This window comes from Anas platyrhynchos, chromosome 1 (genome assembly GCF_047663525.1).
Source record: "Anas platyrhynchos isolate ZD024472 breed Pekin duck chromosome 1, IASCAAS_PekinDuck_T2T, whole genome shotgun sequence".
Lineage (NCBI taxonomy): Eukaryota > Metazoa > Chordata > Aves > Anseriformes > Anatidae > Anas > Anas platyrhynchos.
The window spans coordinates 129530134-129547128 of NC_092587.1; the positions used below are offsets into that span (position 1 = coordinate 129530134).

The window sequence follows — 16995 nt, forward strand, 5'->3', positions numbered from 1 at the left end:
GCACAACTAAAAGCCTGTTTTCATGCTTTAATTTCATCCACATGGAAAATTTGCTGGCTTTTGCATGAGCATTCAGAGTGGATTTTATACTCAAGCCTAGGTAACTGCTCTAAAACAGGTCTGACTGTGAGCAGTTATACTGAGATGCACCAAGTGGCTGTATGTGTATTTGTTCCTTCTCTTGAATATTTTTACATATTTTCTAAAACATGCACACTACAAGTGTCTTTAAAATTAGTTGTTTGGAATACGTCACTGTGGTCTGAGGAACAGCCTCTGAATTTTAACTTCAGAATCTCAAATCTCATAGGATGGTCTAAAATTGTTCTTGAACTATCTGGGAACACTCTTTATTACAGCTCTGTGAAGATTTTGTAGAAATGGCAAAAATGTGCTTAAACCTAAAGAATTTTCCCTAGCTTATGATAGAGTTCTTTAGCCTTCAGGAATGTAAACTAGATTCAGTGACATTAAAGATAGATGTTTGACAGAATTGACACATGAATGGAATTGGATTTTTAATATCATTTTAACCCATGCAATTGTAGTGCTTTACTTGACTGAGCAGACTGAGCAAAATGATTAAATGGTTTTTTTTGTTTGTTTGTTTGTTTGTTTGTTTAAGCTAGGTAAAATAGATTAAAACCTCTTTAATGCTATTTTGTGGTGAGCGTCACTTGGTCTGCAGTGCCTTCTCATATTTTGCTCCATTGCTGTTCTTCATGGGGTCTGGCTGTACGTTTTAGCTGTGTTGTCTGTCAGGATTCTGAATTACTTTCCCCAAGTCTGAATGATTTTCCCCAAGGACATGTGCATTAGCAGCAGAATCCCTTGCTGCTCTGCCCTTCTCCTCATTTTCGTTTTTATTTTGGTCTGCAAACAAAATGCTGGGCTGAACTCCTAAAATGTAACTAGCCACCTTTCCTGGTCACTGGTTACCTAAATCAGCCTGGTTGGTACAGCAGGTTTTTGCTAAGTATCAGTCTTCTCAGTCTTCAAAGGTTTTTTGTTTTGTTTTGTTTGTTTGTTTGTTTGTTTGTCTTTGTTATTTTCCACCTTTGTGTCATTGTCTTTTGCCATTTGTCATAGGCATAAGACTTGATGTCTCCCGGTTTGATCATGCATTATGAGAATGATATATCTGATTTGGAGAGGGGGTGATGGAGGAGAGAATTTGCTGAGATTAACATGTGATGTGCAAGATCCACACTTGTGTTAGCACTGGAGGAAATAGCCTATGGTTTGTTCTATCTGCTGTGCTTACCAATGGGGGGACAAGGAGTAAGATTAAGAAATTACTTAAGATGATAAGTACATAAAACCCATCATACATTCCAGCAACCTGGAAAGCAGTAAACAGTGGGGGAGAACAGTGCAATCATGCATCACTTAGAGCTTTTAGAGGTTGATTTAGTAGAATTAATGCCTCTGAATAGTTTAGGTTGATGGCCTCTGAAGTCTTCATTTCAGGGTCTCCAGGAGTTTTGGTACCATGCTCTTACTTTTGTATTGCTAGTTTGGTGAAGGGATTATCCTAGGAGAAAGTAGGGGAAAATATTCTCCTGGCTTCTTAGTTCTGTCATGCTTAAAAAGTCCTGAGCCTGCCCAACAAAATCTGCTTGCCAGAGGGAAAGCATGCAGTTGTTTGAAGGAGTAGGTGTCACTGACCAAGAGAAAGGGGTTTGGTAAAGGGTTTCTTCCAAGAACAGAACCAAAGATTCATTGAATGTACTTTCTGCTTAAAGAAAGGAAGTTCCAGGTGACAGTTGTATTTTCTGTGCATTTATACTACTTTGGAATATTAATGTTAGAGCTATCAGATTATTTTCTGAACAGGGTTTTTGTAACTCAGGGCAGTCAGAAGTGAGGTTTCAATCCTTTAATTGTTTTACCTTCCAAAGTGAGTGAAGGTCATTAACAACCCAAGGTGTAGCCTGTCACAGCTGTGAGCTTCCAGAAGCACAGACTGAATGATGAGAAGTTCCAAGAAAGGAATTTCAGTGTCAGGAGCAGTCAATTGCTTTGACCAATGGCTAAAATCAATGTGACTTTCAGCAAGTAGGGTGTGTTTGCTATGTATTTTCAATCTTACTGATGGTAAATGGTAGAAAGAAACACACTTTATAGAAGGTTTACTTTGCATAATCATTATCACAAATTCTTTTTCCTTGCTGACTGCAGAATTTGAAAAACATTTAGTAATGGTTAAAGCAACACAGGAAACATGTCACCTATGTTTTCACCATTCAGGTGCTTCCTTGAAGGAGCATGTTTGCATTACATGATCTCATTGGGGCAGGGATTTTAGTGTCTATGGGCTGATCTGTGTGTGTTATAGCAGGCTGGCGAAATAAGCCTTGCACAGGGGGTGAGGTTTCTGCTGGGGCTGCTGATTTGATTACCTGCAAGAGCCTTGCACAAGGGTTCCTGTGGAAACTTCATCTTCTCTACAAATTAGCTTCATCTTGCTCATAAGACATTCTGCTGAGATGTGAGCTTCAAGCACAGACTCTTCCTGGACTTCAAGAAAGGTTTTTAGGTAAATGCCTAGCATCAAGTTTTGGTGCTGTGCTGTGAAGTCTTAGGATGGGTGAGGAGCACAAGCCCTCTTGGCAATGGGGTTGGGGCATGATGTGCTTGTTACTTTGCTTTGGGCATTACTGTTCAGCTGCTGTTGTGGTGATACTGGTGAGGGAGGAGATTTGTGCACTGCTTTCTTGCAAATGAAGGGAACTTTCTCTAAAGGGTCTGAGGTTTTTTGTGCTTTTCACTAGACATCTATAGAAATAAAAATGCACAGCAAAATTGTGGGTGTAGTAACTTCAGTCAGAAAAGGCTGAATTGCAGCTACAAATCCTTGGCCTGCTTCCCTCTTCCCACTCTCTTGGTTGAATCCGCTATATGGAACATGCAGCGTGTAGGTTTTAACATCTTCAGCATTCGCTGAATCTTCTTGGCGCTTTTGCAGCCTGCAGGATCTGCCGCAGGGGCTCAAAAGTGCTGAAACCTGCCAGATTACAAAAAGCCCATCACTCGTTGGTTGCTCTGTCACCCTGCACACAGCAAGGGGTACATTTGGGCACAGCCACCCTGTGCAGCGTGGCACGCCACAGGCCACTGAGACGAGCAGAGTGGTGGGCAAAGCTCATGAGCCTTAGTACTGTGCCTTGGATGTGTCGGCTTGGGATTTGGATGCTGAATAACACCCGTGTGCATGTTGGCTCCCCAGAGCAGGCTGGGGAACACCTGAGGTGGCCCTGTACGGAGCAGCATGGCCACGGCCTGGTTTTGCTTTGTGAAGAGCCAGTTTGGTGCCATGCCACGGGCAGTGCTGCATGGAGGGCAGCCATCGCACCCGGCCTTCGCGGCGACAATGCGCTCGTTTCTGTGTGTAGCTTTAGGTCTCGAATGGCAGGCATCCTTTTATAACCCCAAGCTGTGTTTTTTTCAACATTTCATCCTTTACAGTATTGCACATACGTTTTAGGTCACTTCAGCTTGTCTCCTTTCTGCCTGCTGTGATTTTTATGTGGTTTTTTTTGTTTGTTTGTTTGTTTTTTTCCATTGTGCTCACGAGTCAGAGAAATAATTTAGATTTTCCTTACAGATACAGGCACCCTTGCTCGTATGCCTCTCCCCTACGTGCTTTTGCCTCGTGTAAGCGGGACTCACTTAGCCAGGGCAGCAAACAAGCGGTGCCGACCCCTCGCCCCCCATCCCTCACAAGGGCAGGGGGCATGCGGAATAAATCAAAATGCGCGGCGTGGCGACAGGGTCCCACGGGAAAGCGAGCCCTGCGGCTGTGCTCCGGCCTGCGCTCCCCTCCAAGGCGACGGGGGGGGCTCCTTTCTTCCTCACCCTCCTCTCCCCTCCCCATTGCTCACCGCAGGGGAGCGGTTCCCCTATGCCAGGGAGCGGGGAAGGGGTGCAGGGGGCTCTCTTATAGCCGGGGCCGGCGGTGACGTACGGCGGAGCGGTGGCTGGCACGGTGCCGGGCGGGCCAGTGAGCGGAGCGAAATCGAAGCTGACAAGAGTCTGGGCGATGTGGAAGGGGCTGTGATCCACGGGAGGGAGAACAGAGGCGCTCCGTCACCGCCGCCCTCAATAGGAGACGGAAGGGAGCGCGAAAGGAGGCGAGGAGAAAGAGCCTGTGCCGGGGGGGCGGGGGGGCGGCATTTTTGGTGGATGGTATGAAGCCAGCCATGGAAACTGCAGCGGAGGAAAATGCAGAACAAAGCCAAGAGAAAAAAGGTACCCGGGGGTCGAACAATAGCCTGTTTAAATCCGTTCACTGAGGGCGCTGAGAGAGGTTCAGGCCAGTTGGGTCACTTTTCAGAAGGGCTCTCAAGAAACCCTTAGCGCATCTGCTGGCTCGGCAGCGCGGCGATGGAGCGGCGGTCTGTCCGTCTGTCTGAGCATACGGTTGCTCTGAGCCTTTCCTGAGCGGACCAGAAATGATTTTTTCTGTAAAAGAAGTCTTGTCATTGCTGTGTCCTTGATAGGCTTTGGTGAATTTGGTTTGGAGGGAGCGTGTGGCTGTGTGTTTGCGTGTCCTTTTTGGAGCCGAAACCCGGCGTTTCCACCGAGACCCGCCGTGTAGCGGGGCTTGGCAGTGCGGGAGACCTCAGCTATAGAAACATCCAGGAGACTCCAGTATCACACTACCTTCCTGTAGCTAGCTTGTTGCCAAATACTACTCTTAATTTTAAATTCCTTTTCATTTTCTGTGGTGTTTTCTGGCATGTTTTGTTCATGTGGAGATCTGTCTGCTCTCTGGAAATGGAGAATAATGCCATGAGTTTCACAGTGTTAGGTTTCGGGATGTGTTTAACCACCAAGAATTGCTCTTTAATGGAGAAAACAAGCTGGTGGTAGCCGTTGTGCAGCAGGGAGGTGGCAGTGCATGGGAGAGGTGCTTTGCTCATCCTAGCGGTACAGGTGGTGCTTTTGGTCTGGAGGGCTCAACTTCAGGGGGTAGATGCAGCTACCCAAGGACCATTTTATTTCTGCATCATGTAATTCATGCCAAATAAATCTCTCCTCACAGAGTAGCAGGCTATTGTACAAGTCATAGCAACAAGCTTTTTGCTAAATAATACAAAATTATTAAAATCTCCACTGCCTTTTTACATGATTCATGCTATTCATGCTATGTTGTGTGCTGTTTGTAAGCAATTTGAGTATCTCATAGGCATATGCAGCTGATACACAACTAATAGGTTTCACTGAGAAAATCGTTTCATTTATTGTTAAACAGTTTGGATACGAATGTAATGATAAATCTGATCCTGTCCGGTACCAGATTCTATTTTGCTGCTTTGAATCTGATCCCTCCTACACACTTTGTATAATTCAAACCTAGCTTCAGTTTCAAGTAAATGAAATTTGTCAAGTGATTAGACATAGTACTACATAATCCCTTAGGGATTTCACAAAAGGAGTTCCACTGATGAGAGATTAAACTCTGAAAGCCATTAGTGTATGTGGGCAGTAACCCACCTCGCTGCAGTTTTTGAGTAATTAATATACAAAATGTCCTAAATACCTTGGCTATTAAACCACCTGAAGCTCACAGATAATTCTTCAAAAATTACAGTGATTTCTTTTCTTATGACTGATGAGTTTCTTTTAAACTGTTAGAACTCATGACAATAAAAACCAAAGTTATCTTTATGTGTCAGCAGCTGTGCAAAACAAAATGTGTTGCTGAGAGTGTTTAGGATGAGTTTATAGTTTCTCTTTTTATTTTGGCAAGGGTGAAAGCACAACATGTAGAACAGTAAATCTGTTACCAAGTCAAGGTGGTTGATCTGTTGTTTTTGTAGGATGCAGCCTGGGGAATTTCCTATCTTAATTTCACCACCATTTCCTGGCTTTTCTGTGATAATTTCATACTTTGGCTATGTTACTTAGGTATGTTTATGTAACACTTCGGGGCTTTGTTCATGACAGTTCCTTAATTTCTGAAAGTAACACATGGTCTCCCACATTATGCTCTTTATTTCCATTCAGTTAACTTCCAAATATGTTTCACAGCGAATTAAAATGCAGAAAGCTGAAACAGTCAATTCTACTTTTAGTTTCCATAGTAAAATAGCCCAGGTCCCCATGAGAAGTTACTGCCATGAAGTGCTTGCTGATGGAGGAGGTCTGCAGAGCTTTTGGGGGGCAGATGTTCCAGCATGCTGAGACTGCGTGGTCCAGACGGGTTTCAGATGGGCTCAGCAGGCATCAGGTGCCTCAGGGAAATCGCAGGCTTATGCAAAAGGGCTTTTTCACCAGCAGCCCTTGTGGTGAAAAATGGGCTTTTTCTTTGTGTGGAGAAACTTCCTGGAAAATATTGTTGCTTTGTTTGGGTGTGCAAAACAGCAACTGACCTCTTCAAAAGGGGACCGGATCTCCTGATCGAAAGGTTTGCCATGCTTGCAACAGCTCCTTTTTCCTCTTACATCACACCTGAGCTTACTGCAGTAACTGCCCTTTATGAAATGCACTAGGTCCAGTGGTTGCAAGGCAACTATGGCAGCTTGGAGCAATGGAAGAGCTGTCACACAATATTTTAACTCTTCCTTCCAGAAATGAATGGCCAAGTCCAAGGAGATGTTATTGCTAAAACTGGGCAAGAAAAGATCCCGAGCACTTCGCGTTGGATATTCAGGTCCACATGCAGGGTGCTTTGCACTGCCAAATGCAAATACTTTGAGGAAATGAGGATACGATTGCATGCTATCTATGTAAACTCCTGTGCTCCGGAGGGGAACAGAGGGGAACAAAACCACCCAGGCACTGAGGTCTGCTTTGAGTTCGAGCACCTCATACAATTTGCAACTGGAGAGAGGTGTCATGTAGGTACCAGTTTGTGTTTCCCATCCCTGTGGCAAATGTGGAAGGCCTGCTATTTTGGACCGCAGTATAATTGAGACAATTTACGCAAGCTAATAGGCTTTATGAATATTTACGGACTGGTAAATGAAAAAGATTGATCTTATTTACATTTCCAAAGTTTGCTGAATTGTATGTGAATTCCAGCTTTGTATTTTAATAAGGATTTTTGCAAGCCCCCTGCCTGATTCAGGCAATGATACTGCCCAGCTGTTGGATTCGGTGCTTATCAGGCATTTGTTCCTCTGCACCCAGATGAGTGGCTGCTGCCCCAGTTTTTTAATTGGAAATGGAACAACGCCCATGTTGATGGAGATAAGAAGCAAGTCAGCTTTACATTGCATATCAGCAGCCCTTATCAGAGAACACCATGAGCACACTCAAGCAAAATGTTTAGCAGATCCTTTACAGGGCTGCAGGACAGATTGGATGCATTTTAAAGATGAAGGTTTACAAATTATTACAAATGACAGGGCTTATCTTGCAGGCATTAAATTAAATCAAAACGTGAGGACTGGGCAGGCAGATTTACTGAGGTGGAATAAATAAGAAAAACGAAATGCCTTTTTGCATCAGCAGTGAATGATATAGATCCTGATACACATCAGCAGAGACAAGAAGTTCCCCTTTCCATTTAACTAAGAGGAATATTACCAAGCTGCAAAATTCCCCCAACGCACACCAAAAAGAGAAAACAAACAAACAAACAAACAAAAAACAACCAACCAAAAAAGGCTGTGGATGGCCACAGTGAATTTACCATTTACACATGGAAAAAAGCTATTATACTTGGAAATAGTTTCCTTCTATGGATGCATACTATGTACAAATTGCATTTGCTATACTTAGGAATAATGAAAGCCAACCTCAACAGCTGTGTCAATGGTTCATTTTAATTGGCTGTTGCCTAATAAGATACTCCCTGAAATACAACCCTGTGCACAGGAAGGGCTGTGATCTTCAGTTATTATATTCATGATAATACAAAGCGATGTTTCCAGTATTAAACTCTAACTAGGTAAGTATGTGCTAGTCAACAGCATGAAGAAGATACTTTGCTTAAACACAACTGTGTTTTGCAGTTGAACAGAGATGCTGGGGTGTGACTTGAGAAAGGCCTGAATTAACATGCAGTTTACTTCACTTTTAGTGAAGTTCTTTTTGTGGAGTGAACTTATGACAGTTTGATGCATCACCAATAGATGTATTTTTTATTACAGCAAATTGAAAAAAAAAAAATCATCTTTTTAACATACGTTATAGTTATTAGCCAAAGTTTTCAAGTGCATTGCATGAGCTTAGCATTAGGGGATACTTTCAGAGCTATCAAGCCATTTAAAGATTTTTAGTGTACTGCATATTTGTTCCTGTTTCAAACAATTTATTGGTGTTTCAGATCCCCAGAAAATAATAACTGCTTTAGTATAAGTCCCTGAAGAATACAACTGTAGAAAGAGGTCCAGTCCAGGGAGAATCTGGGACACACTATATTCTGGGGATAATAATTTGGCAGGCTTAGTGATTTAGGTTTTAATGAATAGGATTTGGCTTCTAAATAGGAGGGGGTTGAAAAACGCTCAGAGACTGTACTCATACTTGCCTGACTGACCTCATGAAAGCAGAAAACCTAGACATATGTGCCACAGTATATGGTAACAGGGAAAGAAACCCAGATGGCGATGTCTGTGGACAATAGACTGCAGCAGGAGAGGGGAGCAGAGTTGTTGGAGAGGGGAGCCCTATTCTATTTCTCCAGCCTTTCCCCATTTTCTGACCAGCCGTGCTGCTGGTGCAGTATATATCACCAGGCTGTCAGATCATAAATGACCCAGTGATAACCCCCTCTTTGCTCCCATGGACCACACACTGCTTCGTTGGCTGCCACAGGTGAAAGTCCAAACTGTTTGTTTCCTCTAAAGCCATATGCTAGAGACAGCAAGAGTTGAGGACATTGGACACCGCAAATTTTATTGCAGGCATGTGAGATGATTCATCCAAAATGCATGTTGAACGCCCCAGTCGCCATCAGCGTGTCTGCACTGTGTGACACACAAACACTGTCGGTCCTGTAGCTGCTGGCTCTGCGTGGGATCCAGCACAGGATGCCTTAATGAGCACGGCTGTGCACAGAGGGCATCTTCACCTACACCTAGAAATGCAACTTGTATCGTTAGTTCCTCAAAAAAAAAAAATATAAAGCAGTCGTCATCAGAATTTTTGGGGAGCAGAGTTAAAATTCCTTTTTTCTGTACTGTGTGTGGTGTTTGTTACACCACTGAAGCCTATGGAGCTTCTGACCTGGTGGTGATTTTGCACAAATGGACCTTTGTGGAGCCCAGAGAAGTCACCAGAAGATACTCTCTGGCTTCAGGAGTCACGTCATGCGTGCAGTGAAGGCCATAAAGCGGCCAGCTGCTAAGTGTCTCTTTGCAGAGCAATGGAAAAACTGAGATTCTTCATGCAATTTGAACCACCGCCCTATGAAAGGAGCCCTGTTTTTGCAAAGCCAGAAATGACTAATTAAAAAAAAAAAAAAAAAAAGATTATTTTTGCTTACAGAAATGATGCTGCAAAGTTTGCATGCTAACTCCACGTTTCGGTGTTTGATGCTGGTCCCACAGTAGGCAGTGACTGTGCCAGCATCTGCTGCTTTCAGCAAGTCATTTTTGTAGATGCCACAAGAGAAATCTCAAATTGTGGGTTCTGGCCTAGCAGGATAAGACCTTTGTGGTGCCAAGGATGTGATCTAAATGCTCCTGCAAAGCAATTGAAATTTTTTTTCTTCCCAGAAGTTTTGCCAGCTGGCTATTATTATTATTAAAATCTGAATCTGTTACTCATGTCCAGTAAGTAGCTTCAAAAATATGAGGGAGCAGGAAGGGGGCAGACAGTACGCAGTACCAGCAAGCAGTGCTGTTGTTTTCCAGTTTGTATCAAATTCAATTATTACGGTGTTTTTTGTGATCTCATGAGCGGGATTGTTCCTGTGTAAGCAGGAGGAGATGATATCATCACGGAAGTTTTCCTGAGCATGCACAGTCATTTTGGAATGATAGCTTCAAGACATTCTAAATTTGGTTGCCTTCATAAAATGTGGCGTTTGTCTTTCCAAAGAGGAAGGATAAGCTATGCAAAGTCAAGCAATGCCTCTTAGGAAAGACACACTGCTTGATGGTTTGCGTGCGAGTACTGGAGAGGGGACAAGTAGCAAACCATGAAGTGGCCTTTACTGAGCCATTGGTACTATGTCTGTGTCAACCCAAGAGGCTCTTTTAGCACCAGAGTTCATTCGCTGGTGTAGGAGATGGACAAATTCCTGTTGCAAACCTCTAGATCCACCATTTGGATTCGAAGCCAAGATGTTTCTCTTCTGACATATGCAAATATAGCTGTGCCAAACTCACCAGCAACAAAACAACCTGAGAGAAGGACCGGGGCCCTCACAGCCCAAAAATGTATGGCATTCCAGCTCCTACCCCCCAGAAATTTGCCTTGGACCTAACTCACAATACATGGCTTCTGACATTGTAACCGTCACTTCCTCCACTTACTGAAATGCTGTGAAGTCATATTTATTTTGGCCAGGGAGGGTGATTACCTTTACATTTCACTGGGGCTGAGGGGGCTGCAGTGCATTACAAGGAATGGCCAGGTCATCCTGTCCTGACAGCCCGGCAGCGCCATGAGGGAGGCGAGGGGGAAATGTTGATGCTGTGCCTGTCCTCTGGGCCCCAAAAAGAGGGGTAGAAGGATAACAGCTCCTGCTCCCTCCAACCCTCAAATAAGCCTCTTTTAACTTATTTGGTCCACAATTTTGCAAATCAGCAGAGCCTATGCAAAACAAAACCCACAATTTATTTTTTTTTATGTAAAAAAAAACTAACAGAATGAGCTTTTGTGTTTGACTTGTCTCGACATGTGATATTAATCATTCTCTTTGTCAGATTTGGAGTTTTTAGGAACCAGATAACATGTTTTGCCATGGCTATGTCTTCTTTCATTCCCTGCCATGAACAAGGAGGGGTAGAAACGGGGCGGGGGTGAGGAGGAATGACTGGCCACCGAGGACCTTTCCTGTGGGTTTAATTCAAATCCCAGCTGGAGTTCCAGCTGTTCAACCCTTCTTAATATTTGTATGAACATTTCCCTGTTGTTTGTCCCCCCAACCTCTCCCTTGTTTTGGTAAAGTTACGTTATTTCAGTGATGAAACTTCAGTGTGTTTTAATGGGCTCTTATTTTTAAAGTTAAATGACTGAAAGTGCTGAACTACAAACTTTGGTGACACTGACTTTTTACCACCTAAAATTGGCAGTGATCACCAGACCAGAAATGGAAATTGGCAGGTACCACTGGATGTACAGGAGTTCAAGGCCACACCGGTACCATCATGTGCCAGCATTGAGAGGCAATGTTAGTCCTTTGGGGATTCAAGGTAAATAAAAGGCGGGGTGAAACTGGAATGGAGAGTTCAGAAATGGTAGCATAAGCCTAATGCTTTGCAATAGTCCTAACAATTTAAGATAAATGTTCTTCTGCTTTTTTTGTTGTTTTCTTTGTTAATCCTGTAAGGAATCTAGTTCTTTTATACGAATACTTGACGTATGTTCAATTTTGGTTGTTAATGCCTTAAAGACAATGATGTGCAGTGAGGGATACCTCCCTGTTAACTGTTCTGCCTGATTGTTTCAAAAGTGTTTTCAGATGAGATGACGTGGTACGGTTTTTGTATGCAGATGAATCTATCCAAATGATCAGCCACAAATGCAGTGATTGACTGACAGTAAACCAGTGACAGCACATCTGGTTTATCAGTCTCCCACAACACATTTCCTAGATAATATTCTGTGGCTTTCTTTGCATTTTTTCCTTGCTAGAAACACTAGTGTGTATGTCAGATCTTTGAAGACAGAAGCTGAAGTTTTAAAAATGGTTTGGTGTTTCCACATGTCTGGGCTTTCAGTATCTGACTTGAGTCCTTAAAAAGATATTTTGTTTTCCCAAAGCTTTGTTTTAAGGATCTGGGGGAAATTTAGTTTGTAAGAAGCTCAGAGAGGCACCTGAAGTCAAACACATGACATAGCATTGGAAAATTCCAGCCTGACCAAGGGTTACGGCAGTGAAGGACAGAGACGCTCAGAGAGTGCATTTGCAACTAGCTGCATCCAGCAATCGTCTTCTTTTCATGGAGCCTAGTGACTGACGAGTGCGTGGCAGCTTGTTTGCTGGAGATGTCTGCCTCAGCATCAGAGACTTCAGCAGCAATTGCACAGAAACATTCACCAACTGACTTCCATTATATATTCATACCTGTTGTTCTTTAGGATTCAAATGTTTATGTATTTCAGAATGGTTTGGTTTTTTTTTCTTCTTCTGCAAGTACTTAGATGGCAAATCCATCCATCTATCATCTTCAATTATCAATATTATTTTGGCCATATTTTATGATAAATGACCCTAGACAGACTTGGGACTGCCAGAAGACATCAGAACTTCAGATCAGTGCACGTGGGATCTTTTGTACAAAGGAAAAAGATGTGGGGAGGGACAATAGATTATGAATGCTGCCTTTCTGGCTGGCACAGGGCATGGAGGGAGCAGGCCAGGTGCCTGGTTATCAGGGTCTTGTGCCCCATCAGCTGTCCCCGGAGCTGCAACACGTCCATATGTGCTGGCACGGATGAGCCAGGACACAGAGGAGACTCGCAGCCTTCTGTCATGGCAGCTGGGAGTCTGGCACCTAAAACAGGGATAGAGACCCTTGTTGAGGCAATAGATCCCTAAGCAGGCTGCCTTGGGAAGCTTCCCGCAATAACATTTGGGTAAATGCAGTGCCTTGTCATGGGGGGTTGAAGAAGAAAGGGTTCTTGCTGATGCAAACCAAATCAAGCCAAAACAAGCCCCGGAGATGCCAGTTCAAAGAAAGGTGCTTTAAGTGGCTGCACGTAAAGAAATTAAAAGGTTTCTAGGCAGCAGCAAAACTGCTCTGAGCACGTCTTGAGTAAGACCAACCTGCCAGTGATGGATTAGCCACAGTGAAAATATTGATCTTTCCCTCAGATTGGAGGGAAAATGTGGCTTTAATCACAACACACCTGCTGTAACACACCTCCCCTCAGTACTGGCATGCAGCTCCCCGCTGCTGGATGGCATTGGCTGGAGTGTAGGGGTACACGCTCAAGCTGCTTTGAGAAGCTGTGTTATTTCATGAGTGCTGGAGCAGTGTGGATGTTCCTACCTTTCCTCCCTGTTGGTGTCAGTGTGGACATCACTAGGAGAGCCCCTCTTGGGCATCCTCACAGCATTTCACAGGATCCTCACATCTGACATGGTCTCTTCAACCATTTAAAGCTTTACTCTGACACTTGAGCAATAATGGTAAGTGTCAACATGGTATTTGCTGCAGTGTTCAAGCCAAGGCATCCTCAGAGCTTAAGCTGCAAGCTTAATGAGCCTTTAAAGTGCCTAAAACATTTTTTATTTTATTTATTTATTTATTTTTCCCCAGGATGCATTTCTGTCTCTAGAAAGAAATACTTAGCACTGGCTGTTTGATGTAAGCTTAGCAGTAGGCATTCTTCCAGTGGCAGTGGGCGTTGTTTGCTTTATAGGAATCTTTTTTCCTTACCTTCCCCCAGATTCTGGGAGGTGTTTCAGCTCTCTTCTGTGAGCATGTGAAGGTTCACAAGCATGGAGCATCTCGCCAAAACAGCTTGCACCCCCTCACTGAAGTAAGCTGAAATTTGGAAAATGGCGTGGTGGGCAATCAGCTGGGGAAATACCTGCAGGACAGCTGCTGCAGGACAGAGGATTTCTTTAATTGCAGTTCAGGTTTCTTACTGCGTCTTTTGTTCCAGCAGGGTGAACCTCCTCAGAAGATCTTGGCAGCCTCAGTTCTCTCTGAAAATGGGAATTTACCTTCTGAATCTTAGACCTGCTAGGCTAAATTCCCCCTGCACACTGTTTTTGGCCCTCAGCTCTAGGGAGGGGAGAGGTTGTGTTTCTGTTTGCTTCTATATAGCTAGGGAGGAGCCTTACTCTCCAGTTGTGTACTGATGGCTGATGGAGAGTAAGGTGAGTTACAGCTGCCAGAAAGGTGGAGCTAAGACCCACAACTCCAGTCTTCCAGGTAAGATACTCGCCTTTGATTAAAGTTAAGTCAGCTTTAGAAATGGGGTCTTCCAAGTACCAGGTGGACCTGAAGGATGATTTAATCGGGGAGGCCCTGATGTCTTTACAGAAGGTTTCACAGAAGTAATGAGGTGTCCATGGCACTGAAGTGCTTAGGTGCTTTCGTGCCTCTCCCAGTGTGTGTGCCTGGATCTCTCTTGGTTCTGAGTACCTCTGGCACCCTGCCCATCACTTCATCCATTTTACTTCTTTGGCTTGAGCTTGTCCACAGTAATCACCTGGGCTGGCACCTACTGAGGCAGAAATTCTCTCATGTTCACCCTATTGATTGTTTCTCCAAGAAAGCAAAATAGGAGGACCAAGGGGAGAGAGGTCAGGGTGAGAGTGAGCAGGAGGCATGTCTTCAGGCACATTAAGTGGTGAGCTGATGGTCCATCAGCTGAGAATTACAGCGCAGTTTGGACCAGAGGCTGCCCTTGCTGGTGCAATGAATTTGGCCTTTAAACTCTATCAATGTGCCCTTCCACATGCTCAGGCTGTGCAGGAGTCCCAAGGGGCTGCTTTAGATAGTAAAACACTAAAACAAGTCTCTAGGAGGAATAATGCCAAAGCTTCTATCAGTAATGCTTGAGCTGTTCCTTATGTTGTGAGAAGTCTCTTTTTAAATCATCTACTTATTTTTTCTTCTCCAGGAGTAGCTTACAACTACAAAATATCCATTCTCAAGGGGACCCTTATATACCTGTTGGAGTATAAGGCATTTTTCAAGCATAAATTAAATATATTTCTCCTGCTGTGGTTTACTCTGTTTCACAGGCTAAAAGTAAAACAGAGAAGACATGAATTAAAGCAGACAATGTTTTGCCTGACCTTTGTGCAAGAGCAAGTAAAGCTGGCAAGAGCAATTCTCTTGTCCCCTGGCCTTGTGGGGTGGCAATACCCTTCCCATGCAAGTCTGGCTCCTCGCTGTCAGAGAGCAAACAGCCGGGGATGGGTGCTTGCAATGCGCGTGGAGATAGTGATTCATTTTATAGATTGTGCTGTCTGAAAGAGACGCCTTCAGAACACCTGTGAACTTAATGAGCCTTGCAGAAGGCTGGGAATAATATAAATGGGGAGTGTGTGCATTTCAATAAATTTGAAGATGATAGATTGGATGGGATCTGTAAAAAAAAAAAAAAAAAAAAAAAAAAAAATCAGATCATCTGTTCTGGCACTAAACAGGTCTTAGAATTTTATCCTGCTACTTCCTGCCATGGGAATGCTTATTTTTTCCAATAAGTGACCATTTAAGAATGAAAAAAAAAGGAGTTATGTTTACTGCTGTCTATTCTTGGAGTCTTCCCTGTGTCATTTAATAGCATCCAGAAGAGAGAAATCTTGCCTTTTCTGCAATTTGAATGTCGTTTTCTTTAATGAAAGGAAAAACAGTCAGCTTTTCCTGTTGATGAACATTAATAACCTCTGCAAGGAGGTTATATTACCAAAAAAAAAAAAAAAAAAAAGTGCTTGATTTTAATCCTGTTTACTCTATTTTTGCTGGAGTATTCAGGTCCATCTTCTTACTTTTATTCATATAGTACCACAGAGATGCCTAGTGCTTCATGGATTTAAAAAGGAGTCTTGCAATGGTGCTTTCAGGCTCCAAAATGCTTGTTCTTAGTGTGCACCAGTTCTGGCTTCACTGCACCACTTCCAGCACTGGAAACAAGAGCAGAGATTTTTCTCTGGTACACAAGAGTATGGAAGCATCTAATGATTCTATGCATCTAATGCTAAGGTTTAAACCTTGCTCTTCAGTCCTTCAAGTAGCTCCTAAATATTAGAGATCAGGCTAAGACTGACTGGTTGGATCAAATTACCCCACATCTCACCGCATTGTCACTTGAAGCATCTCACACCAGCCACCATGAAGAATGAGAGTGGTGGTCTTGTTGGATTTCAGGTCTAATCCTTTGTGGCAGCCCTGATGGCTGTAGTCTCCAAAGGTCTCATCATCTTCGGCACAGATGCTGTGCACGTTGCTGAAGAAGGCATACTAATATATTGATTTACAACTTGATCTAGCTAGACTGAAGCAGCATTGCTTGAAGTTTACTGGCTCTCAAGAAAAGTTCATTTTCAGTAGAAGTTAATTTTATAGCCCTTCTGATTTGGGGAGGACAAAAAGGCAAAATGAGGGGGAGAACCAAAGGCAAAACTTCCTAGAAAGGTTGGATTTGAAGAGTTTTAAGAAGAAAACACAGGATGTGCTCTGTTTGAGCTCATCACTTATTTAGTCTGTTTAATATACTTCATCCATATCTGTGGTGAGTGAGCATTTATCATAATTGCTGATGAAGATTTTAGCTTTGTGTCATATTTTGTAAATCAGTAACATTTAAGATGAACAAGAACAGGTAAGAGACGAGCTTTAACAGACTTTTGTGATTTAACACAAAGCCTTTTCATTTTAGTGCCTCTGTTAAAGCAGGGAGAGAAGTTTGTCACTTGCTTTAAAGTGACCCTCATAAGATTAAATATTTTCTCTTATTGTACTGCTGCTGGTGACCCTTGGCAGCAGCTGTGGGTGACAGGTGTGAGAGTGAAGTTATCTCACTGCTAGGTACTGTCTCATTCTCACACAGGAAAGGAAGAGGGAGGCAAATGCCATGTTTGCTTCCAAAGTATTGGCATATTCCCACATCCCTCACTGCTTCCCCCGTAAGTGTCAATCATGCTGTAGGGTACAAAACTATACATCCTAGCATGCATAAGCCATTCAGAAAGGAGATTTTTCAAAAATACAGTAGGTGGCAGAAAGTGAAATTGGCATTTGCTTTCATTGACATAAAGTTCAGTTTCTGACAAAGATCCATAGTGGTTTAAGATTCCCATAGTATTATGCATGCTTGGCATTAGGTAATCTTCAGCAACGGGGAAAGAGGAGGTGAATGTAAAATATTGAGTTCTCCTCTTACTTTTATATGTGAATTGGGAGTAGT

At 43.2% G+C, this 16995-nt stretch overlaps 1 protein-coding gene across 9 annotated transcripts in view; it reads left to right on the plus strand.

Moving 5' to 3' along the window:
* Positions 1-16995, plus strand: part of GPM6B (glycoprotein M6B) — a 107404-nt gene that overhangs the window by 71757 nt on the left and 18652 nt on the right. Inside the window, exons 1-2 of one of the 9 annotated variants that reach the window (XM_038172969.2) lie at positions 3911-4251; positions 11196-11315. The exons of 4 other annotated variants lie outside the window; for them this stretch is intronic. In XM_038172969.2, coding sequence (XP_038028897.1) covers positions 4191-4251; positions 11196-11315 — 181 coding nt within the window. In that variant the 5' untranslated portion in view covers positions 3911-4190. Of the gene's footprint in view, positions 1-3910; positions 4252-11195; positions 11316-16995 lie in introns of those variants that run through there. 4 more of the 9 variants (XM_038172972.2, XM_038172971.2, XM_038172973.2 and 1 more) reach the window with 4 other exon arrangements.